Source organism: Ranitomeya variabilis, chromosome 1 (genome assembly GCF_051348905.1).
Source record: "Ranitomeya variabilis isolate aRanVar5 chromosome 1, aRanVar5.hap1, whole genome shotgun sequence".
NCBI lineage: Eukaryota > Metazoa > Chordata > Amphibia > Anura > Dendrobatidae > Ranitomeya > Ranitomeya variabilis.
This window is the reverse complement of record NC_135232.1, coordinates 1,087,842,250-1,087,868,873: the sequence shown is the minus strand read 5'-3', so window position 1 is coordinate 1,087,868,873 and position 26,624 is coordinate 1,087,842,250. Positions and strand designations below refer to the sequence as shown.

Here is a 26,624-nt window from a genome sequence, read left to right as displayed (position 1 = left end):
GCGCTGTCTCCGCCGCACAACGGGGGCAGCGGATGCATTTTTCCAGCGCATCCGCTGCCCCATTGTGAGGTGCGGGGAAGTGCGTGGAGGTGGGGGCGGAGTTCCGGCCGCGCATGCGCGGTCGGAAAAAGCAGACCGTCGGGAGCAAAAAACGTTACATGTGACGTTTTTTGGTCCCGACGGTCCGCCACAACACGGCGCAACCGTCGCACGACGGTTGCGACGTGTGGCAATGCGTCACAAATGCGTTGCTAATGTAAGTCAATGCAAAAAAAAAACGCATCCTGCAAGCACTTTTGCATTGCGACGTATTGCAGTAAACGCTAGTGTGAAAGTAGCCTTAACTGTTCACAATAACAGTAATTTTGCCCAGGGGTGCACAAACTTTTACATGCCACTGTATACGGCATTATTTGTTCTTAAAGAGGCATCACTGTTATTTATGGTACTACATTTTTTGTAGTTGGGAGTGAGTGGCAGCAACAACACATGTCTTGGGCACCTGATCTTTTTAGACTCGAGCAACGCCCCTGACAGATACTATTAGTGGTCAACAATAGGACACCAGGGCCATGGGTGTGCACTTTCTAAACCAGTGGCTCCATTCTGTGCTTGGCTGTTATTGTTATTTCTTCTCACTGCTAGGGAGGCATACCCTGTGTGATGATCGCTATATATATATACATATATACAGTATATACTATATACATACAGTGGGGCAAAAAAGTATTTAGTCAGTCAGCAATAGTGCAAGTTCCACCACTTAAAAAGATGAGAGGCGTCTGTAATTTACATCATAGGTAGACCTCAACTATGGGAGACAAACTGAGAAAAAAAAATCCAGAAAATCACATTGTCTGTTTTTTTATCATTTTATTTGCATATTATGGTGGGAAATAAGTATTTGGTCAGAAACAAAATTTCATCTCAATACTTTGTAATATATCCTTTGTTGGCAATGACAGGTCAAACGTTTTCTGTAAGTCTTCACAAGGTTGCCACACACTGTTGTTGGTATGTTGGCCCATTCCTCCATGCAGATCTCCTCTAGAGCAGTGATGTTTTTGGCTTTTCGCTTGGCAACACGGACTTTCAACTCCCTTCAAAGGTTTTCTATAGGGTTGAGATCTGGAGACTGGCTAGGCCACTCCAGGACCTTGAAATGCTTCTTACGAAGCCACTCCTTCATTGCCCTGGCGGTGTGCTTTGGATCATTGTCATGTTGAAAGACCCAGCCACGTTTCATCTTCAATGCCCTTGCTGATGGAAGGAGGTTTGCACTCAAAATCTCACGATACATGGCCCCATTCATTCTTTCATGTACCCGGATCAGTCGTCCTGGCCCCTTTGCAGAGAAACAGCCCCAAAGCATGATGTTTCCACCACCATGCTTTACAGTAGGTATGGTGTTTGATGGATGCAACTCAGTATTCTTTTTCCTCCAAACAAGACAAGTTGTGTTTCTACCAAACAGTTCCAGTTTGGTTTCATCAGACCATAGGACATTCTCCCAAAACTCCTCTGGATCATCCAAATGCTCTCTAGCAAACTTCAGACGGGCCCGGACATGTACTGGCTTAAGCAGTGGGACACGTCTGGCACTGCAGGATCTGAGTCCATGGTGGCGTAGTGTGTTACTTAATGTAGGCCTTGTTACATTGGTCCCAGCTCTCTGCAGTTCATTCACTAGGTCCCCCCGCGTGGTTCTGGGATTTTTGCTCACCGTTCTTGTGATCATTCTGACCCCACGGGGTGGGATTTTGCGTGGAGCCCCAGATCGAGGGAGATTATCAGTGGTCTTGTATGTCTTCCATTTTCTAATTATTGCTCCCACTGTTGATTTCTTCACTCCAAGCTGGTTGGCTATTGCAGATTCAGACTGCCCAGCCTGGTGCAGGGCTACAATTTTGTTTCTGGTGTCCTTTGACAGCTCTTTGGTCTTCACCATAGTGGAGTTTGGAGTCAGACTGTTTGAGGGTGTGCACAGGTGTCTTTTTATACTGATAACAAGTTTAAACAGGTGCCATTACTACAGGTAATGAGTGGAGGAAAGAGGAGACTCTTAAAGAAGTTACAGGTCTGTGAGAGCCAGAAATCTTGATTGTTTGTTTCTGACCAAATACTTATTTCCCACCATAATATGCAAATAAAATGTTAAAAAAACAGACAATGTGATTTTCTGGATTTTTTTTTCTCAGTTTGTCTCCCATAGTTGAGGTCTACCTATGATGTAAATTACAGACGCCTCTCATCTTTTTAAGTGGTGGAACTTGCACTATTGCTGACTGACTAAATACTTTTTTGCCCCACTGTGTGTGTATATATATATATATATATATATATATATATATATATATATATCAGGCTTAAGCAATCGGCCTGAGATTTTCATTATCTTTGGTTATGTCACTGAAACAGGTTGAAACATTAGGCTAAGGATGTTTAGAGGGTACATTTGAGTGGATCGTGTACGGTGTGGGTGGGGAGCTCGGAGTGGGAGATAAATGACACACAACAGGCTTAACAGATTAAGGGTAGTAGGCAGGTTTAAGCAGGTAGTAGGGCCCGATTCATTCAGACAGGTATGTTGTACGCCAGTCTACATGAGTGGCGTCCACGAATAAGAAGTGTCTAACTCATTAAGAGAAGCACGCTATTTAATTAATTTGGCTTATATTCTCAGTGGCATGCACCTCTGTGCACCTCACCAGAAATGTTACTCCAGTAAAGGACTGGAATAATGGAATGCCCGCTAGGACCGTGGGGTACTTGGGCCAGGTCCGATGCTCCTTAAAAGGGGTGGTCAGGGTGGCAGGGACCCAGTCCGTGGCCCTGGACGTCCAAGTCAAAGAGAAGGCCTTTAACCCCTTCATGACCCAGCCTATTTTGACCTCAATAGACCTGGCCGTTTTTTGCAATTCTGACCAGTGTCCCTTTATGAGGTAATAACTCAGGAACGCTTCAACGGATCCTAGCGGTTCTGAGACTGTTTTTTCGTGACATATTGGGTTTCATGTTGGTGGTAAATTTAGGTCGATAATTTCTGAGTTTATTTGTGAAAAAAACGGAAATTTGGCGAAAATTTTGAAAATTTCGCAATTTTCACATTTTGAATTTTTATTCTGTTAAACCAGAGAGTTATGTGACACAAAATAGTTAATAAATAAAATTTCCCACATGTCTACTTTACATCAGCACAATTTTGGAAACAAAATTTTTTTTTGCTAGGAAGTTACAAGGGTTAAAATTTGACCAGTGATTTCTCATTTTTACAACAAAATTTACAAAACCATTTTTTTTAGGGACCACCTCACATTTGAAGTCAGTTTCAGGGTTCTATACGGCTGAAAATACCCAAAAGTGACACCATTCTAAAAACTGCACCCCTCAAGGTGCTCAAAACCACATTCAAGAAGTTTATTAACCCTTCAGGTGTTTCCCAGCAGCAGAAGCAACATGGAAGGAAAAAATGAACATTTAACTTATTAGTCACAAAAATGATCTTTTAGCAACAATTTTTTTTATTTTCCCAAGGGTAAAAGGAGAAACTGGACCACGAACGTTGTTGTCCAATTTGTCCTGAGTATGCTGATACCTCATATGTGGGGATAAACCACTGTTTGGGCGCACGGCAGAGCTCGGAAGGGAAGGAGCGCCGTTTGACTTTTTGAATGAAAAATTGGCTCCAATCTTTAGCGGACACCATGTTGCGTTTGGAAAGCCCCCGTGTGCCTAAACATTGGAGTTCCCCCACAAGTGACCCCATTTTGGAAACTAGACCCCCCAAGGAACTTATCTAGAAGCATAGTGAGCACTTTAAACCCTCAGGTGCTTCACAAATTGATCCGTAAATATGAAAAAGTCATTTTTTTTCACACAAAATTTCTTTTAGCCTCAATTTTTTTCATTTTCACATGGGCAACAGGATAAAATGGATCCTAAAATTTGTTGAGCAATTTCTCCTGAGTACACCGATACCTCATATGTGGGGGTAAACCACTGTTTGGGCACATGGTAAGGCTCGGAAGGGAAGGAGCGCCATTTGACTTTTTGAATGAAAAATTATCTCCATCGTTAGCGGACACCATGTCGCGTTTGGAAAGCCCCTGTGTGCCTAAACATTGGAGCTCCCCCACAAGTGACCCCATTTTGGAAACTAGACCCCCCAAGGAACTTATCTAGAAGCATAGTGAGCACTTTAAACCCTCAGGTGCTTCACAAATGGAGCCGTAAAAATGAAAAAGTACTTTTTTTTCACACAAAAATTCATTTAGCCTCAATTGTTTCATTTTCACATGGGCAACAGGATAAAATGGATCCTAAAATTTGTTGGGCAATTTCTCCTGAGTACGCCGATACCTCATATGTGGGGGTAAACCACTGTTTGGGTGCACGGCAAGGCTCGGAAGGGAAGGCGCGCCATTTGACTTTTTGAATGGAAAATTAGCTCCAATCGTTAGCGGACACCATGTCGCGTTTGGAGAGCCCCTGTGTGCCTAAACATTGGAGCTCCCCTACAAGTGACCCCATTTTGGAAACTAGACCCCCCAACGAACTTATCTAGATGCATAGTGAGCACTTTAAACCCCCAGGTGCTTCACAGAAGTTTATAACGCAGAGCCGTGAAAATAAAAAATAATTTTTCTTTCCTCAAAAATGATTTTTAGCCTGGAATTTTTTATTTTCCCAAGGGTAACAGGAGAAATTGGACCCCAAATGTTGTTGTCCAGTTTGTCCTGAGTACGATGATACCCCATATGTGGGGGTAAACCACTGTTTGGGTGCACGGCAGGGCTCGGAAGGGAAGGCACACCATTTGGCTTTTTGAATGGAAAATTAGCTCCAATCATTAGCGGACACCATGTCACGTTTGGAGAGCCCCTGTGTGCCTAAACATTGGAGCTCCCCCACAAGCGACCCCATTTTGGAAACTAGACCTCCCAAGGTACTAATCTAGATGTGTGGTGAGCACTTTGAACCCCCAAGTGCTTCACAGAAGTTTATAATGCAGAGCCATGAAAATAAAAAATAATTTTTCTTTTCTCAAAAATGATTTTTTAGCCCACAATTTTTTTATTTTCCCAAGGGTAGCAGGAGAAATTGGACCCCAAAAGTTGTTGTCCAGTTTCTCCTGAGTACGCTGATACCCCATATGTGGGGGTAAACCACTGTTTGGGCACACGTCGGGGTTCGGAAGATAAGTAGTGACGTTTTTAAATGCAGACTTTGATGGAATGCTCTGCGGGCGTCACGTTGCATTTGCAGAGCCCCTGATGTGCCTAAACAGTAGAAACTCCCCACAAGTGACCACTTTTTGGAAACTAGACCCCAAAAGGAACTTATCTAGATGTGTGGTGAGCACTTTGAACCCCCAAGTGCTTCACAGAAGTTTATAACGCAGAGCCGTGAAAATAATAAATGTATTTTCTTTCCTCAAAAATATTTTTTTAGCCCAGAATTTTTTAATTTTCCCAAGGGTAACAGGAGAAATTTGACCCCAAGAGTTGTTGTCCAGTTTCTGCTGAGTACGCTGATACCCCATATGTGGGGGTAAACCACTGTTTGGGCACATGCCGGGGCTTGGAAGGGAAGTAGTGACGTTTTGGAATGCAGACTTTGATGGAATGGTCTGCGGGCATCATGTTACGTTTGCGGAGCCCCTGATATGCCTAAACAGTAGAAACCCCCCACAAGTGACCCTATTTTGGAAACTAGACCCCCCAAGGAACTTATCTAGATGTGTAGTGAGCACTTTGAACCCCCAAGTGCTTCACAGAAGTTTACAACGCAGAGCCGTGAAAATAAAAAAATCATTTTTCTTTCCTCAAAAATGATGTTTTAGCAAGCAATTTTTTATTTTCACAAGGGTAACAGGAGAAATTGGACCCCAATAGTTGTTGCCCAGTTTGTCCTGAGTACACTGATACCCCATATGTGGGGGTAAACCACTGCTTGGGCACACGTCGGACCTCGGAAAGGAAGTAGTGATGTTTTGAAATGCAGACTTTGATGGAATGGTCTGCGGGCATCACGTTGCGTTTGCGGAGCCCCTGATATGCCTAAACAGTAGAAACCCCCCAAAAGTGTCCCCATTTTGGAAACTAGACCCCCCAAGGAACTTATCTAGATATGTGGTGAGCACTTTGAACCCCCAAGTGCTTCACACAAGTTTACAACGCAGAGCCGTGAAAATAAAAAAATCATTTTTCTTTCCTCAAAAATGATGTTTTAACAAACAATTTTTTATTTTCACAAGGGTAACAGGAGCAGTGGACTCCAATATTTGTTGCCCAGTTTGTCCTGAGTACACTGATACCCCATATGTGGGGATAAACCACTGCTTGGGCACACGGCGGGGTTCGGAAAGGAAGTAGTGACATTTTGAAATGCAGACTTTGATAGAATGGTCTGCGGGCGCCACATTGCGTTTGCGGAGCCCCTGATGTGCCTAAACAGTAGAAACCCCCCAAAAGTGACCACATTTTGGAAACTAGACCCCCCAAGGAACTTATCTAGATGTGTGGTGAGCACTTTGAACCCCCAAGTGCTTCACAGAAGTTTATAAAGCAGAGCCGTGAAAATAAAAAAATAATTTTTCTTTACTCAAAAATTATGTATTAGCAAGCAATTTTTTATTTTCGCAAGGGTAACAGGAGAAATTGGACCCCAATAGTTGTTGCCCAGTTTGTCCTGAGTATGCTGGTACCCCAAATGTGGGGGTAAACCACTGTTTGGGCGCACGTCAGGGCTCGGAAGGGAGGGAGCCCCATTTGAATTTTTGAACGCAAGATTGGCTGGAATCAATGGTGGCGCCATGTTGCGTTTGGAGACCCCTGATGTGCATGAACAGTGGAAACCCCTCAATTCTAACTCCAACACTAACCCTAACACACCCCTAACCCTAATACCAACTCTAGCCATAGCCCTAATCACAACCCTATCCACAACACACTCCTAACCACAACCCTAACCCTAATCCCAACCCTAACCCTAATCCTAACCCTAATCCCAACCCTAACCCCAACCCTAACAACAACTTTAACCCCAACACACCCCTAACCATTACCCTAACGACAAGCCTATTCTTATCCCTATTTTCAACCCTAGCCCTAATTCCAACCCTAACTCTAATTCCAACTCTAAGGCTATGTGCCCACGTTGCGGATTCGTGTGAGATTTTTCTGCACCATTTTTGAAAAATCCGCAGGTAAAAGGCACTGCGTTTTACCTGCGGATTTACCACGGATTTCCAGTGTTTTTAATGCAGATTTCACCTGCGTATTCCTATTGAGGAAGAGGTGTAAAACGTTGCGGAATCCGCACAAAGAATTAACATGTTGCGGAAAATACAACGCAGCATTTCCGTGCTGTATTTTCCTCACCATGGGCACAGCGGATGGTACGGTAAACCTGATGGAACACTGCTACGAATCCGCAGCTGCCAATCCGCTGCGGATCCGCAGCCAAATCCGCACCGTGTGCACATAGCCTAATTCTAACGCTAAACCTAGTTCTAACCCTACCCCTAACCCTAACCCTACCCCTAACCATAACCCTACCCCTAACCCTACCCCTAACTCTACCCCTAACCCTACCCCTAGTTCTAACCCTAGTGGAAAAAAAAAATATTTTATTTTATTATTGTCCCTACGTATGGGGGTGATAAAGGGGTGGGGTCATTTACTATTTTTTTTATTTTGATCGCTGTGATAGGTTTTATCACAGTGATCAAAATGTAGCTGGAACGAATCTGCCGGCCGGCAGATTCGGCGGGCGCACTGCGCATGCGCCCGCCATTTTGGAAGATGGCGGCGCCCGTGGAGAAGACGGACGGACACCAGGAAGCTCGGTAAGTATTAGGGGTGGGGGGGATCGAAGCACGGGGGGGGGGATCGGAGCAGGGGGGGGTGGGATCGGAGCACGGGGGGAGCGGATAGGAGGACGGGGGAGCGGACAGGACGATGGAGGGGACTACCGGACAGATCGGAGGACTGGGGAGGCGATCGGTGTTGGTGGGGGGGTGCAGACCAGTGTTTCCAGCCATGGCCGATGATATTGCAGCATCGGCCATGGCTGGATTGTAATATTTCACCAGTTTTCATAGTGAAATATTACAAATCGCTCTGATTGGCTGTTTCACTTTCAACAGCCAATCAGAGTGATCGTAGCCACTGGGCTGTAGTACCACTCCCCCTGTCACCATGTCAGGTGAAATTGGAGTTAGCCCTTTCACCCGGCCTGCAGGGACGCGATCCGGCCATGACGCATATGCTGCATCACAGGTCGGATTGGCACGGGTTTTCATGACACATATGCTGCGTCAAAGGTCGGGAAGGGTTTAAAGGGGATGGTTTGTAAGAAAACAAAGAATGTTCGTGACACCACCTGTGGTATTCGGTCAGGGATGACCGACGCTGCTAAAGGGGTCCACTGGGGATGATGGTACTGCAGCAGGGATGGTATGGCTTCCCACAGGTGAAGCTTAGTCCCCAGGACTAAATAGGAAGATAACAAATGGTGCAGTGCTGGAAAGAATTGGAGGGCACAAGGCTGCAGTCTCTTTACCGTTTGCTGATGTAGTTCAGGTACCCCGATTACAGGTGGTCTTTGGAATCCGGGCAGCCTGGAAGGGAAATCCCCTTAGCCAGGTGGGGTTAGAAGCCTTCCTTGCTGTGCTGTAATGTGCGTCCCTTGCGTCCTGTGGCTTCACACAAGGTCCTCTCTTTCTGTCCTATATGTAGGACAGTACCCGCATGGCAGGCAATGTAAGCCTTTTTACAGGTGTCTACTACTACTTGTGGCGACTCTGGGCTCTATATGCTGCTGTGCCTTCGGGTGCAATGGTGGACAGGCGACTTGAAATCTCCTGCCCTCCGGTTACTGCTGTGGGGCATACAGTCCCACACAACCTCAGACTCCTGGTGTCCGGTTCCTGAACTTCAGCATGGAGGGAGCTCAGTCGCAGCTCCCCTCCAGCTCCTCACTTCTCCTGCTCTCTTTCTCCTCTCACACTCTCCACTACTAGACTACTGACTGACTCCTTCTGACCGACTAACTAACGCCTCCCCAGCCAGAATATATAGGGAAGCTCCCCTGAAACCGGGTCTAGAGCTCCCCCTTCTGGCCTGGAATCAGAAAGTGTTGAATGTACGTGTTACCTGTTAAAGGGATCCTCCTCACTTCCAGGCATGGCATCACCCTCCACGAGAGGCAGGCAATACCACTGTGGTACCTGGATTCCTGGGGTGCCACAATAACATTACTTGAGTAAGTTACATAGTTACATAGTTATTAAGGTTTAAGGAAGACTTTAAGTCCATCTAGTTCAACCCATAGCCTAACCTAACATGCCCTAACATGTTGATCCAGAGGAAGGCAAAAAAAACCCATGTGGCACAGAGTAAGCTCCACATTGGGGGGAAAAAATCCTTCCCAACTCCACATACGGCAGTCAGACTAGTTCCCTGGATCAACACCCTATCAAGGAATCTAGTGTATATACCCTGTAACATTATACTTTTCCAGAAAGGTATCCAGTCCCCTCTTAAATTTAAGTAATGAATCACTCATTACAACATCATACGGCAGAGAGTTCCATAGTCTCACTGCTCTTACAGTAAAGAATCCGCGTCTGTTATTATGCTTAAACCTTCTTTCCTCCAGACGTAGAGGATGCCCCCTTGTCCCTGTCTCAGGTCTATGATTAAAAAGATCATCAGAAAGGTCTTTGTACTGTCCCCTCATATATTTATACATTAAAATAAGATCACCCCTTAGTCTTCGTTTTTCCAAACTAAATAGCCCCAAGTGTAATAACCTATCTTGGTATTGCAGACCCCCCAGTCCTCTAATAACCTTGGTCGCTCTTCTCTGCACCCGCTCTAGTTCAGCTATGTCTTTCTTATACACTGGAGACCAGAACTGTGCACAGTATTCTAAGTGTGGTCGAACTAGTGACTTGTATAGAGGTAAAATGATGTTCTCCTCATGAGCATCTATGCCTCTTTTAATGCATCCCATTATTTTATTTGCCTTTGTAGCAGCTGCCTGACACTGGCCACTGAATATGAGTTTGTCATCCACCCATGCCGTAGTTTTGGAAGAATTTTGTTACACCCTGTCTGCATTGCCAAAGTTGGCCAAAACAGAAGTGAGAACACCAAAAGTCACAAAATTTGAGACATTTGAATGTGTTTTACTCCAATATTCTGGAGAAAACAGCGTCATGTTTTGGGCCCAATATTTTTTCCAGTACCATTTTTTTTACTCCTGCACCATTTATGATGAACATATATAATTCCAACAACTATTACAGAGTTTCTTTGTATTTTCTACATTTTGATAGTGAATATATTATAACTTACATTGTAAGACTTCCACGGTCCAGCAATAACAGCCTAATCCCCAGTTTTCCACATGTAATATGGATAAACCCATCCGTAGCCACCCAACTGACCTGAGGACTAAAGCGGCAGAAAAAATGTGTTGACCCATTAGGGTAACACACACGTTACTTATGGACAATGGGACATACTGTAATTGATCCTTCATCTCTCTACGTGTTCTTATTCTTCTAATTTAACCCCTTAGTGACGGGGCCAAATTTTTGAAATCTGACCAGTGTCTCTTTATGTGGTAATAACTCTGGAACGCTTCAACATATCCCAGTGATTTTGAGACTGTTTTTTCTTGACATATTTTATGATAATGGTAAATTTAGGTCGATGTGTTTTGTGTGTGTTTATAAAAAATATCATAAATTTGAGAAAAATGTTACAAAATTAGCAATTTTAAAACTTTGAATGATTATCCCTTTAGTCCAGAAAGTCATACCACACAAAAACATTAATAAATAACATTTCCCACATGTCGGATTTGTATTTGTATTAGCATCATTTGCAAAATGTTATTTTATTTTAGAAGATTAAAAAATGTAGCGGTAATTTTTAATTTTTTCAAGGAAATTTACAAATTTATTTTTTTTAGGGACTTATCCATGTTTGAAGTGACTTTGGGGGTCCCATATATTGGGAAACCCCCAAAAGTTAAACCATTTTAAAATCAGCACCCCCTGACATATTGAAAATTGCTGTCAGGTAGTTTATTAACCCTTCAGGTGATTTTCAGGAATTAATGCAAAGTGGCATGACAGAAATGAAAATGTGTATTTTTACCATCTAAATGCCGCTAACTTCTGAACAATCGTCTTAGGTCACTATCTGGTCATGAATTGCCATGGCAAACATCAGGAACACACAATCATGATCTGAGGGCACCAGCTGGGATAAAGAGGAAGTCCCAACACTGTGTTAACCATTTATAATGATGTAGTCACTATTGACAGCAGGATCTAAGGGGTTAAACAGATTTGGACGGTGCAAACACTGATGATGGCTGATGCAGGAAGTTGTCAGCTATAGTGGACAGCCGACAGCTGCTGGATTGTCACCTGTATGGGGAGGCTATTCTCTTATATATCAGGTCAGTAAAAAGACGTATTGACGGTCAATAATTGGTTAAAGTATATGTAATTATTAAAAGGCCTAAATGTAAGTATTTTGGGCTAAAAACAATTTATGCAATTGAGTTTTATTCTCATTTTCAACCATTCTTCTACTACAGGATCTATGTATCGCAGTATATAGCAGACTGCAGAAAGAATCTCCTGCAGCACTAAGCAAAGGAGACATGACTTTGGGAGAGGGTAACCTATTACTCCAGAAGCCTTCTATATTTTCGTAGATTTTAACCCCTTAACATTCTATTACTTTAACGCATATTTACATCACAGGTCGATAAGCAATATATGACGCTGACTCAGTAGCTGACCTGCTTCATACCTGGCAGATATTTTACATAGCTGGCACATGCCTGTAACTGCAGAGTATGGAGTTTGCTTTGACAGACACAAGTTACCTATGTATATGCCGCTCTGACAATGTCATTTAAGTTGCTTATCATAGCAGCCATTGTGCGAGTGAGCGCACACTGTAATGTGGGTTGATTTCAGGCAAGGAAGTGCTGTCCATCAAAAGTGAGGAAAGTCCTTACAAATGCTAATTGAGTTGGTGTGACCCCAATCTAAGCCCTTGGCCTCACAGGTGCCCTGCATAGCTCTGCTACTTGCAATTGAATTAAAAGTAATTTTCTCAGGCACTGTACCATTAACATGTACAGTATGAGGAATGATTTTTATAAGAACTAAGACCCCTATATCACTTGTTAGCAAGTTTATTATGCATTTTGGTGGTGGCAGACCTCCTATAATGGATTAATCTCTGATAACATTATTGTACATCCTCTTCAATCTGTTTCATAAAGGATCCAACATCAGGATATCTTTCACCATAAATTATTATATCCCTTCCCTCCTCACAGATAAATATTATCCTACACGTGTTCAGTGTTAATAGTCTGAGTTGGAGATTACCATATCTCCTTCATTTACAAATAGAAGATGAAGGTGAACAGCGATGCCCTGTTCTATCGGAGCCGCATCCTCAATATCTACCACTATGATTCATCCTGAAAATATACGTAAAATGTAGAGTATTTGCATTTCTTCTGCCTGAGGTTAGATTTTCCGTTTCCAGATGGAGCCAAATCATATGTCCGTCACTGCTGGGGGTGATGAGGACCGCTGGGGGTCAGCTAAGAATTTCCTCCATCTGGGCTGAGCGTTGGCAATTCTTTTCCAGAAAACTTTGTAAATATTGTACTTTTTATAACTCCAGGGAATCCTAGAGTATCTAGTGTACAGTCATTTACATCAAAAACATCCTTGATTGACTCACATGTAAAATATATATATTTAATGTTTCCACATCTCCATATCTTCTGGCTCACACACTGTACATGGGGTGGTGCTGCATACATGGACAAGCCAAGCTCAGAATCCTTCAATATGTAGTTTGATCTCATCTTAGAAAAACCCGACTGCCAACACCATTGTCCCATATCCCATATCTCCAGTCTTCTGCAGGACCAAATTATTGAAAAAGATGAACTATGCTATAAAATAGGAGCACAACACAAATAAAATGCAAAAACTTCTGAGGGATCTTAGACTTTCATGCAGTTTCTTAGTCATTTGTAAATCAACCTCTTCATTTTGTTGCTACTGTCATTTCCCTTAAGATTGAGTGGAGTTCTTCCTACTAACTCACATGACTCTTTCTACTTTTTAATCATATACCTGTGCCAGGGACAAGGGGGCATCCTCTACGTCTGGAGGAAAGAAGGTTTAAGCATAATAACAGACGCGGATTCTTTACTGTAAGAGCAGTGAGACTATGGAACTCTCTGCCGTATGATGTTGTAATGAGTGAGTCATTACTTAAATTTAAGAGGGGACTGGACGCCTTTCTTGAAAAGTATAATGTTACAGGGTATATATACTAGATTCCTTGATAAGGCGTTGATCCAGGGAACTAGTCTGATTGCCGTATGTGGAGTCGGGAAGGAATTTTTTCCCCAATGTGGAGCTTACTCTTTGCCACATGTTTTTTTTTTTGCCTTCCTCTTTATCAACATGTTAGGGCATGTTAGGTTAGGACCTGCAACCAGGCACAGCGCATCACCGATGTGGACGCACACGGTTTTTTTTCCCATGTGCCTCCTGAGGAACCATATCGTGGGGGGGAAACGCGTAGAGGCGAGACCTGGGCACAGATAAGTGCAACAGATTTTTAAACGTTATTATTTTGATCTTTTCACCATGTGTATATCTTGAAATAACAGAGATATCATTATATATGTGGCTTTAGGGTTTAATCAAGACTGTATCTAATTTTTGTTTTGTGTGAGTAATTTAATGACAGAGCTGATACACAGCATGTTATAATTCACTGTGCAATTCCTGCCTATATGATGAACTAATGTATATATTGTAGCCCACCAGCACAGCCCCATAGGCACTCTCCCGCAGCGGGTCCAATTTTTTGTAGGGACCTTTTTAGGGTACCCTAGGGACAGCCGCCGAGGAGCGGGGGCGCCATAGTGCGATCAAGAGGGTGCCAACCTCCGCTGAGAGGTAGGGCAACGTTGGTAGGGGCACGTGAGGGCGTTATAGCCAGTGAAGGAGGCCTAGAATAGATGGTTCAGTCTTTAAATCTTTTGATTGAGCCATAAGAGACGGTTTTTTCATCTATCGCTGTGGTATTGGTGAAAATATCATATCTGGTCAGTATTGATAATATTTGGGCCCTAGGAGTGGGCAGGTATGAGGTATCAACGTCTTTTTGTGTACTAGGGACTCATAGGGCATTGAGGGCTAGCCGTCGACGAGCGGGGGCGCCACTTTGCGCTCAAGAGGGTGCCAACCTCCGCAGTCAGGCAGGGGACACCATAGGGACGTGCAGGTTCAGACCCTAGACAGTGACCCCATCCCTCTGCCCATATATACACATATGTGACCGGATAGTTAACCCTGTTTTATATGGAAAAGTTTTTAAGTGGTTGTGTTGGTATATTTATCCTAAATATGTTGTAATAAAGATTTTGGTTAAAATTAGTTTTCGTTTAGTTTTTCCATGTTAGGTTAGGCTATGGGTGGAACTAGATGGACTTAAAGTCTTCCTTCAACCTTAATAACTATGTTACTTTGGTGGCCTACTCACTGCTTGACTAAAAGGGGTTTTCTACTTTCATTTATTTGTAAAAAATCATGCTTGCTGTCATAAAAATAACAAAATCTGCCGGTACTCACCATCCCTGTGTCCAGCGCTATAGCGATGTAATCAAGTCAACAGTGCTGCAGCCTATTACTGAGCTTCAAAAGCTCTGCCGATGTTCATAGTACTCGCCACTATAGTCGGTGATAGTCTGCAGCGCTGCCGGCATGACGTCACTTCTATAGCCTACAAACAAAAATTGGAGCAGCGGCAGAGACACAGAGACCCGGGGATGGTGAGTACCAACTGATTTTGTTATTTTTATCTTGGTTTACATGTTTGTTTGTTTTTTTTTAATAAAAATTATGAAAAAGGAAAACCCCTTGAATGCAGAGGACTTTATTAACTGGTAAGCCTTGTCTATAGATACTCAAACAACTTTTTAATTCCCTTCTTTGAGGTTATTATTGCTCTCTTTATTTATTTGCTTATGTAGTAGACATCAGCAGTGTGAAGTTAAAGGGAGTCTGGTAGTACAAAACGACTGTTTAAACCAAGTACAAGTGTCTGGCTCATGACTAGCCATGAGACTACCGAAAAGTTTTTTTTTATGAACTTATGATAGTAGTTGGCCAAACCCAAAAACTATTGTAACACTTTCAAATCCTCAGGATGATCCCAATCCAGGAGTGCCCAGACTTTCACCGGATTCATGTAAAAACCGGTGGACGATAACACATATCCTAAAAAAGGGATCTCCTCAACCGAGAACATACCTTTCTATGGTTTGACAAATAATTTATAGTCTCTGAGTATCTGTAAGACCTGCCTGACATGTACCTGATGTGACTCAAGGTCAGGTGAATAAATTAATATGTCATTAACCCCTTCCCGACATGTGACGGAATAGTACGTCACATGTCGGGACCCCCGCTTTGATGTGCGCTCCGGCGGTGAGCGCACATCAAAGTCGCGACATGTCAGCTGTTTTTTACAGCTGACATGTGCGCGCAATAGCGGCGGGTGAAATCGCGATCACCCGCCGCTATTAACTAGTTAAATGCCGCTGTCAAACGCAGACAGCGGCATTTAACTACCGCATTCGGCCGTGCGGCCGGATATGAGCGCATCGCCGACCCCCGTCACATGATCGGGGGTCGGCGATGCTCCTCCATTGTAACCATAGAGGTCCTTGAGACGTCTATGGTTACTGATTGCCGGTGGCTGTGAGCGCCCCCCTGTGGTCGGCGCTCACAGCACACCTGCAAATCTGCTGTGTAGCAGCGATCTTATGATCACTGCTGCATAGCAGAGCCGATCGGGCTGTGCCTGCTTCTAGCCTCCCATGGAGGCTATAAAAGCATGGCAAAAGTAAAAAAAAAAAGTTTTTAAAAATGTGAAAAAAATAAAAAAAATATAAAAGTTTAAATCACCCCCCTTTCGCCCCAATCAAAATAAATCAATAAAAAAAAAACCCAACCTACACATATTTGGTATCGCCGCGTTCAGAATCGCCCGATCTATCAATAAAAAAAAAGCATTAACCTGATCGCTAAATGGCGTAATGAGAAAAAAATTCGAAACGCCAGATTTACGTTTTTTTGGTCGCCACGACATTGCATTAAAATGCAATAACGGGCGATCAAAAGAACGTATCTACACCAAAATGCTATCATTAAAAACGCCAGCTTGGCACGCAAAAAATAAGCCCTCACCTGACCCCAGATCACGAAAAATGGAGACGCTACGAGTATCGGAAAATGGCGCAATTTTGTTTTGTTTTTTGCAAAGTTTGGAATTTTTTTTCACCACTTAGGTGAAAAATAACCTAGTCATGTTAGGTGTCTATGAACTCGTAGTGACCTGGAGAATCATAATGGCAGGTCAGTTTTAGCATTTAGTGAACCTAGCAAAATAGGCAAGCAAAAAACAAGTGTGGGATTGCACTTTTTTTGCAATTTCACTGCACTTGGAATTTTTTTCCCGTTTTCTAGTACACGACATGCTAAAACCAATGATGTCGTTCAAAAGTACAACTCGTCCCGCAAAAAATAAGCCCTCACATGGCCAAATTGATGGAAAAATAAAAAAGTTATGGCTCTGGGAAGGAGGGGAGTGAAAAACAAAAACGGAAAAACGGAAAAAGCTCCGGGGGTGAAGGGGTTAAGATAGATTACAACAAATCTACCTACCAGGTGACTAAAGATGTTATTTACAAAGTGCTGATAGATGGTGGGAGCATTCGTCAACCCAAATGGCATCACAAAGTTCTCATAGTGCCCCTCAGGCACATAAAAGATGTTTTTCACTCATCCCTCTCTTTAATACAAATGAGATTATATGCCTCCCTGAGATCCAGTTTAGAAAACCATTTTGCTCCTATCTGATTAAAGAGGTCCGGGATGAGAGGGAGCTGATATGGATGCCGGACTGTGATCTGATTGAGTTTGAGGAAATCTAGGCAGTGGCGTAACACCCTGTCTTTCTTCTTTACAAAGAAAAGCCCTGCAGCAGTGGGGGATGAGGATGGTCCGATAGGACTCTTTGCCAAACTTTCTGTGATATAGTCCTTCGTGGCCTGCCTCTCTGGACCAGAGATATTATATTGTCTGCCCTTTGGCAGCTTGGACCCAGGGACAAGATTAACGGAGCACTCATAAGGATGATGGGGTAAGTACTTGGCACCCCGCTTCGAGAACACATACCCAAAGTCAAACAGGTATTTAGGCACAGATTTATGCTGATGACACTCAGATCTACCTTTCTGGACCAGACGTCGCCTCTCTGCTGTCCAGAATCCCAGAGTGTCTATCAGCCATATCCTCCTTCTTCTCCTCTCGCTTCCTCAAACTCAATGTGGACAAATCTGAACTCATCATCTTTCCCCCATCTCATAGATCTTCCATACCTAACCTATCTATCGCAATTAACGACATCACACTTTCCCCGTACCGGAAGTCCGCTGCCTCGGAGTAACCCTCGAGTCTGCCCTGTCCTTCAAACTGCACATCCAAGCTCTCTCCACCTCCTGTCGCCTCCAGCTCAAAAATATCTCCAGAATCCATCCTTTCCTCAACCGTCATTCTACTAAAATGCTTGTGCATGCCCTCATCACCCGCCATGACTACTGCAACATCCTTTTCTGTGGCCTCCCTGCTAACAACCTTGCACCTCTCCAGTCCTTCCTTAACTCTGCTGCCCGACTAATTCATCTCTCTCCTCGCTACTCCTCCGCTTCCCCTCTCTGCAAATCTCTTCACTGGCTCCCATTCCCTCAGCGTATCCAGTTCAAATTACTAATACTGACCTACAAAGCCATCCATAACCTGTCTCCTCCATATATCTCTGAACTAATCTCCCGATATCTTCCCTCACGTAATCTCCGGTCCTCCCAAGACCTCCTTCTCTATTCCAAACTTATCTGCTCCTCACCCAACCGCCTCCAAGACTTCTCCAGAATATCCCCCATCCTCTGGAATTCTTTGCCCCAACACAACCGACTATCAACCACATTCGGATCCTTCAGACGGAACCTACAAACCCACCTCTGCATGAAAGCTTACAGCCTGCACTGACTCAACTGCCTCCTCACCACTACTGAAGCTACCGCCTCACCAACACCGGTGCTCCTACAACCCTCAACCTATTGTCTTCATCCCCACCATCCTGTAGAATGTAAGCCCGCAAGGGCAGGGTCCTCGCCCTTCTGTATCAGTCTGTCATTGTTAGTTTGCTTACTGTAAGTGATAGCTGTAATTTGTATGTAACCTTCTCATGTACAGCACCATGGAATCAATGGTGCTATACAGTATAAATAAATAAATAATAATAATAATAATATCCACCCTTGCAAGCTGGGTACCCAAGTAGTGTCCTTGACAATACTCACTTCAATTTACCACCTCCAAAATCTGGAACAAATAATTGTCCTGGAAGTATTCCGCCTTCCAACTTGGAGCGCAAAGCGCCGTCACTTCCGCCCACATGATGTGCTCCATGGAGATGCATTCTGCAGGCCGGATGTGTAGTCGGTAATACCATGCATGGTATGCCTTCTAACCAGCATCAGCTGTTTGTGATCAACTCCTCTAATACAACACATGATTGGCTTCTTCCGTTTTAAATAACCCTCTGCATATTCTCCCTTTATCCCCTCATCAAAGCTCAGGCGAAACGCGCGTCGCGCAGGTGCAGGCTGCATGCGGGGTCCATACTTACTGGTCAGTATACTGCCTTTGTTCCATGTATTGGCATTAAGCACTTTAATATGTTGGATACTTTGGTTATTATGGCTGGAAACCGTTAAGTTATGATCATACAAATACATTTTCACCCATGTAAGCAGTCTCCAATAAAAGTTCTATTACATTTTACATTTGGTTATTTTTACACAACTAGTGTGAACACTGCTGACTACACTGGTGAATCATCACTTTGTGTGACTTAGGGTACATAGATAGGTGCATATCCTCAGCAGATGATCATATCTTATGCATCTTATCTTATATCTTATGCATTAAAAGCCACCACTTATACTTATACACATCTACATGATGCACTTTAGTTGTACTGAGTTATTGTGCTCTTTTTCTAATCATATACATTTTTATTTATTTTAATTTATTTATTAACTCTTTATTGGATTAGATAAACTTATTTATAGACTCCATTTACTATTACTTTTGTATTCCATTTGGATCATGTATTCGTGTTTGCTGTAGCTAATAATATTTATTTCATGTGCATGTGCATACCCCGCGCCATCCTGGATTTTTTCTACTTCTTGGCTCCCCCATCCCTTTTTTAATATTATGTAATTTGTAACCAAATAAAATAATTACCGTATATACTCGAGTATAAGCCGCCCCGAGTATAAGCCGACCCCCCTAATTTTGCCACAAAAAACTGGGAAAACGTATTGACTCGAGTATAAGCCTAGGGTGGAAAATGCAGCAGCTACCGGTAAATTTCAAAAATAAAAATAGATGCTCCATACCATTCATTATGGCCCCATAGATGCTCCATATAAAGCTGTGCCACATATAAAGCTCTGCACCGTTCATTATGGCCCCATAGATGCTCCTTATAAAGCTGTGCCATATAGAATGCTTTGCACCGTTCATTATGGCCCCATAGATGCTCCACATAAAGCTGTGCCCCATATAGAATGCTCTGCACCGTTCATTATGGCCCCATAGATGCTCCATATAAAGCTGTGCCATATACAATGCTCTGCACCATTCATTATGGCCCCACAGATGCTCCACATAAAGCTGTGCCATATATAATGCTCTGCACCGTTCATTATGGCCCCATAGATGCTCCACATAAAGCTGTGCCATATATAATGCTCTGCACCGTTCATTATGGCCCCAGAGATGCTCCATATAAAGCTGCCCCATATATAATGCTCTGCACAGTTCATTATGGCCCCATAGATGCTCCATAGAATGCTGTGCCATATACAATGCTCTGTACCGTTGATTATTGCCCCATAGAAAGCTGTGCCATATACAATGCTCTGCACCGTTGATTATTGCCCCATAGAAAGCTGTGCCATATACAATGCTCTGCACCGTTGATTATTGCCCCATAGATGCTCCACATAAATCTGTGCAATATATAATGCTGCTGCTGCAATAAAAAAAACAAAAATGACATACTCACCTCTCTTGCTTGCAGCTCCTCAGCATCACGTCTCGGCGTCTCTCCGCACTGACTGTTCAGGCAGAGGGCGGCGCGCAGATTAGTACGTCATCGCGCCCTCTGACCTGAACAGTCAGAGCAAGAGGACGCGAAGACTGAGCGGGGCCCGGCGGGTGGAACGCGGACAGGTGACTATGAGATACTTACCTGCTCCTGGCGTCCCTGGCTCCTTATCCCGGACAGTTGGTCTCCGGGTGCCGCAGCCTCTTCCTCTGTCAGCGGTCACCGTTACCGCTCATTTGAGAAATGAATATGCGGCTCCGCCCCTATGGGAGTGGAGTCCATATTCATAACTTTAATGAGCGGTATCATGTGACCGCTGAACAGAGGAAGAGCTGCGGCACCGAAGACCGTGGGACGGGCAGGGGGAGCGCTAGGAGCGCCGGGACTAGGTGAGTATGCGACACGCTCTCCCCCTCACCCGCCGACCCCACCGCCGACCGTGACTCGAGTATAAGCCGAGAGGGGCACTTTCAGCCCCAAAATTTGGGCTGAAAATCTCAGCTTATACTCGAGTATATACGGTATTTATAATATTGGTTGTGTATCATATTTTTAGGTTATACAACACCTCCCGAGTCTGCCAATCTAACACAGGGTTGTGCAAAGTGAGCCAAGGAAGTGTAAGAACCACAAGAGAGGGCATACCCTCTAGCACGTAACAGTCAATACCTTCAGAGTGCATAACCCCTACCTGGGCAGAAAAAATTGTGTCCTACCCACGGAGGAGAAATGTACACATGGTTTGTTAATCTCCCCGCAACTCAGGCACCTTAGTTTTCCAGTGGCTGTTTACAGTGAAATAGGGAAGGACACATGCCCACGAAATGGCGTTTTCTACTACAGTAAAAACATTCTCCCCCTTTGCGCCGAACAACAGACTGCATTCCAGAACAGTTTCCCCACCGACCCAACTGCATGGGTTCCTCAGATGACTCAGGCTGGGTCGGACTGGGACAAAAAAGCAGCCCTGCCACACAAACCCCACCAGCCCACAAACTATAACACTCCTCACCCTGATCAGTGCTTTACTTTAATTTGTTGTGCCCCTCAGTCTCCTAAAAGGAGATTTTTGAAAAGCCACATGTGAATGCCGCCAAAGTGCGTACTATCGTCCACAGCTGCATTTACATGGCGCTCTACAGAGCTCCGATTTTCAGGATCATGGAGGTCCCAGCAGTAAGATTTCCAGAAATTGGAACGTTATCCCCTATCCAGAGGAGAGGGGATTACTTGGGATAATCCATTTAAACAGCTTTTACAATATTTTGTTTTTATTTGGCCATAGTAATATTGAAAATACTAAACCAATATTGACCCTTCCAAAGTCCAATGTTGCCTCTTCGACAACAAGACAGGATAAGTGAACACAAGATAGGGAGTACAAAAGTCCAAACCATTATTTAAAACAAAAACAACCTTTATTGATCAAGTAACAAACAATTTTAAAATACACATATCATAATCATATATAATAATAAAGCAGAGAAATCAAGAGGGAGACTCTGAAGGTAGCCGGGTCAGATGCACGCTGCAATGTACATCCCAGGTCTGAGTACTGGTGCAAATGGTGGGAAAAATTAATTAATTAACCTATGCCAGCTAGGACACAATCATAAATGTCCACTAACCATATAAAACGCTGTATACATAGCCCACCATTATAATGTCCTAATAGTAATAATTGCACACTCACCCATTGGTAATTCTAGTGGGGCGCAGCCTGCACTTCACCCGGCGGCCCTGGACGCGCGTTTCGCGGAAATGGCTTTCTCAACAGGGTTCACTTGTCTCTTAGTCCCCTGTGCTTATATCTACCGCGCACCGGAAGTGTGCTTGGCGATCGGCGCATGCGCAGTGGCTCCCCACATCAGCAGCACCTGAGGACCGTCAACACAGGACGCACAGGGGGCGGAAGTCCGCCGTGTGACGTCATGAACTGTGCGCCCCGCATGTAAGAGACGGTCGCCAGGGGAAGCCGATGCTAGGGGTATCCACCGCGCATGCGCACATACCAGCGGCCATCTTAAAGGAGCCTAAAAGACGTGGCTATATCTGTGAAGGTATGGGAGCCTGGATCGAACTAAAGGAGACCAACTGTGAACTACCAATGTGGTAAAGTGTATTAACGGTGCAATATACATATGATAACAATACAAATCCTGGCATCTTAATGTTACCAGCAAAGAGGGAAACGTATTAAAGTGCAGTGTTATATCTCCATAAGAAATATATAAATATATGTGCTATAAAAATGGAATGCAAAAATCATTTAAGACCATAATAACATATAAACATAATAAAACAGCCCTATGTTTTTTATGGACGTTGGCTATGTTATTGGATGATTTTGGATGGAGGCTGAAGATCTTTGGAGACCTTATTATCACAATGGCACTGTTTAATTATGTTTTATTATGTTTATATGTTATTATGGTCTTAAATGATTTTTGCATTCCATTTTTATAGCACATATATTTATATATTTCTTATGGAGATATAACACTGCACTTTAATACGTTTCCCTCTTTGCTGGTAACATTAAGATGCCAGGATTTGTATTGTTATCATATGTATATTGCACCGTTAATACACTTTACCACATTGGTAGTTCACAGTTGGTCTCCTTTAGTTCGATCCAGGCTCCCATACCTTCACAGATATAGCCACGTCTTTTAGGCTCCTTTAAGATGGCCGCTGGTATGTGCGCATGCGCGGTGGATACCCCTAGCATCGGCTTCCCCTGGCGACCGTCTCTTACATGCGGGGCGCACAGTTCATGACGTCACACGGCGGACTTCCGCCCCCTGTGCGTCCTGTGTTGACGGTCCTCAGGTGCTGCTGATGTGGGGAGCCACTGCGCATGCGCCGATCGCCAAGCACACTTCCGGTGTGCGGTAGATATAAGCACAGGGGACTAAGAGACAAGTGAACCCTGTTGAGAAAGCCATTTCCGCGAAACGCGCGTCCAGGGCCGCCGGGTGAAGTGCAGGCTGCGCCCCACTAGAATTACCAATGGGTGAGTGTGCAATTATTACTATTAGGACATTATAATGGTGGGCTATGTATACAGCGTTTTATATGGTTAGTGGACATTTATGATTGTGTCCTAGCTGGCATAGGTTAATTAATTAATTTTTCCCACCATTTGCACCAGTACTCAGACCTGGGATGTACATTGCAGCGTGCATCTGACCCGGCTACCTTCAGAGTCTCCCTCTTGATTTCTCTGCTTTATTATTATATATGATTATGATATGTGTATTTTAAAATTGTTTGTTACTTGATCAATAAAGGTTGTTTTTGTTTTAAATAATGGTTTGGACTTTTGTACTCCCTATCTTGTGTTTTATATGTATTTGGAGTTGTCCCTTGTATTGGACCCGTTTGAGGTATCCAGGGAGGGTTATTTACCCTCAGCAACAAGTATACTGTGAGGCTTATGGTTATGTTCATATATAAGACAGGATAAGTGGTACTGTGCAGTGCATACAGGGCTGGCTCCAGGATTTTATGGGCCCCGGGTGAAAGAGTCTCAGAGGGCCCCTTTAACACATCACAATTCATAATGCACAGATACGGCAGATAAATATAGGTGTAGTACAATGCCAAAGATTTCTCTTCTTACATTACACGAGTGATAACTATTGTACATTGTACAATAGGTCAGAAACCAGACAATATAGTCCTCCATACAGTATTATGGGCACCACATAGTCCTCCATACAGTATTATGGGCACCACACAGTACTCCATACAGGATTATGGACACCAAATAGTCCTCCATACAGTATTATGGGAACCACATAGTGCTCCATACAGAATAACATGCTCCATATATTGCACCATACAGTATAAAGAGCCCCATATATGTTGTGAATTCTGCTCTTGGGTTCCCTCCGGTGGTTGTAAGTGGTAGCGCTGCTGTCTCTGAATCACAGCAGTTATCAGGTGTGTTCACTTCTTGTAATTTTGACTGGGCTATTTAATCTTGCTTCTCCCTTTAGTCAGTGCCAGTTGTCCATTGTTCCTGGAGGATTCACATGCCTGCCTGGTCTCTTCTGCTTGCAGTTCATTTCAACAAAGCTAAGTTCTGGCCTTGATTTTGCTGTCCACATGCTGTGGACTTATTGTTCAGTTCTTTTCCATGTTTTTGTCTTGTCCAGCTTGGTCTGTATAAGGATTTGTTTAGCCAAGCTGGTATCTCTGGAGATGCAGATATACCTTCCATATCTTTAGTTAGCTGTGGAGATTTTGTATTTTCTGTGGTGGATATTTTCTAGTGTTTTAATACTGACCGCATAGTACTCTGTCCTATCCTTTCTGTTTAGCTAGAAGTGGCCTCTCATTTCCGTCTGTGTATGTTTTTTCCCTCTCCTCTCACAGTCAATATTTGTGGGGGGCTGTCTATCTTTGGGAATTTTCTCTGAGGCAAAATAGTTTTCCCTTTTCTATCTCTAGGGGTAATTAGTCCTCCGGCTGTGTCGAGGTGTCTAGGGAGCGTCAGGTACATCCCACGGCTACTTCTAGTTGTTGTGTTAAGTTCAGGGTCTGCGGTCAGTACAGGTACCACCTTCTCCAGAGTACGTCTCATGCTGCTCTTAGGCCACCAGATCATAACAGTACAACTGGCCAACAATGAGTTAACCGCATCTCAGAGGAAGGGAAGGAAAGTGCTGTGCTATTTTTTTTTCTGTAGTCTGTTGTGCTTTTTTTTTCCTTCCCTCTTTACCTCTGGGTGGCTCAGGAGTTCAGCGCTGATATGGATGTTCAGGGATTGGCTTCTCGTGTGGATCAACTTGCTGCTAGAGTACAGGGTATTTCCGATTATATCGTTCAGACTCCGGTTTTAGAGCCTAGAATTCCAACTCCTGATTTGTTTTTTGGGGATAGGTCCAAATTTCTGACCTTTAAAAATAACTGTAAACTGTTTTTTGCTCTGAAACCCCGTTCCTCTGGTGATCCCATCCAGCAGGTCAAAATTGTTATATCTCTGCTGCGTGGTGACCCCCAGGATTGGGCATTTGCCCTGGAACCTGGGAATCCGGCGTTGTTTAATGTAGACACCTTTTTTTCAGGCACTTGGGTTATTGTATGACGAACCTAATTCAGTGGATCATGCTGAGAAGACCTTGTTGGCCCTGTCTCAGGGTCAAGAAGCGGCAGAATCATATTGCCAGAAGTTTAGAAAATGGTCTGTCCTAACTAAATGGAATGAGGATGCTTTAGCGGCAATCTTCAGAAAGGGTCTTTCTGAATCCGTTAAAGATGTTATGGTGGGGTTCCCCACGCCTGCTGGTCTGAGTGATTCTATGTCTTTGGCCATTCAGATTGATCGGCGCTTGCGCGAGCGCAGAGTTGTACACACTATGGCTTTGTCTTCCGAGCGGAGTCCTGAGCCTATGCAGTGTGATACGATTGTGTCTAGAGCTGAACGACAAGGATTCAGACGTCAGAATAGGTTGTGTTTTTACTGCGGCGATTCTGCTCATGTTATTTCTGATTGCCCTAAGCGTACCAGGAGAATCGCTAGATCTGTTACCATCAGTACTGTACAACCTAAATTTCTGTTACCTGTGACCCTGATCTGCTCATTATCATCATTTTCTGTCATGGCATTTGTGGATTCAGGCGCCGCTCTAAATTTAATGGACTTAGAATTTGCCAGACGTTGTGGTTTCCCCTTGCAGCCTTTGCAGAGTCCTATTCCTTTAAGGGGCATTGATGCTACACCGTTGGCTAAAAATAAACCTCAGTTTTGGACACAGTTGACCATGTGCATGGCGCCAGCCCATCAGGAAGATTGTCGTTTTCTGGTGTTGCATAAATTGCATGATGTTATTGTGCTGGGTTTCCCATGGTTACAGGTGCATAATCCAGTATTAGATTTGAAATCTATGTCTGTGACTAGTTGGGGTTGTCAGGGGGTTCATGGTGACGTTCCTCTGATGTCAATTGCCTCCTCCCCCTCTTCTGAAATTCCTGAGTTTTTGTCAGATTTCCAGGATGTATTCGATGAGCCCAAGTCCAGTTCCCTTCCATAGGGACTGTGATTGTGCTATTGACTTGATTCCAGGCTGTAAGTTCCCTAAGGGCCGACTTTTCAACCTTTCTGTGCCAGAACATAACGCCATGCGGAGCTATGTTAAGGAGTCCTTGGAGAAGGGGCATATTCGGCCATCTTCTTCACCATTGGGAGCAGGTTTTTTTTTTTGTTGCCAAGAAAGATGGCTCCTTGAGACCCTGTATTGATTATCGCCTCTTGAATAAGATCACGGTCAAATTCCAATACCCTTTGCCTTTGCT

General features: G+C 43.8%; 2 protein-coding genes across 6 annotated transcripts in view; one reads left to right on the top strand and one right to left on the bottom strand.

The window, feature by feature from the left end:
* Positions 1–26,624, bottom strand: part of KCNIP4 (potassium voltage-gated channel interacting protein 4) — a 1,385,815-nt gene that overhangs the window by 44,468 nt on the left and 1,314,723 nt on the right. The window lies entirely within an intron of this gene.
* Positions 11,346–26,624, top strand: part of LOC143793212 (microtubule-associated serine/threonine-protein kinase 4-like) — a 51,946-nt gene continuing 36,667 nt past the window's right edge. Inside the window, exon 1 of the mRNA XM_077279979.1 lies at positions 11,346–11,481. Coding sequence (XP_077136094.1) covers positions 11,398–11,481 — 84 coding nt within the window. The 5' untranslated portion in view covers positions 11,346–11,397. The remainder of the gene's footprint in view (positions 11,482–26,624) is intronic.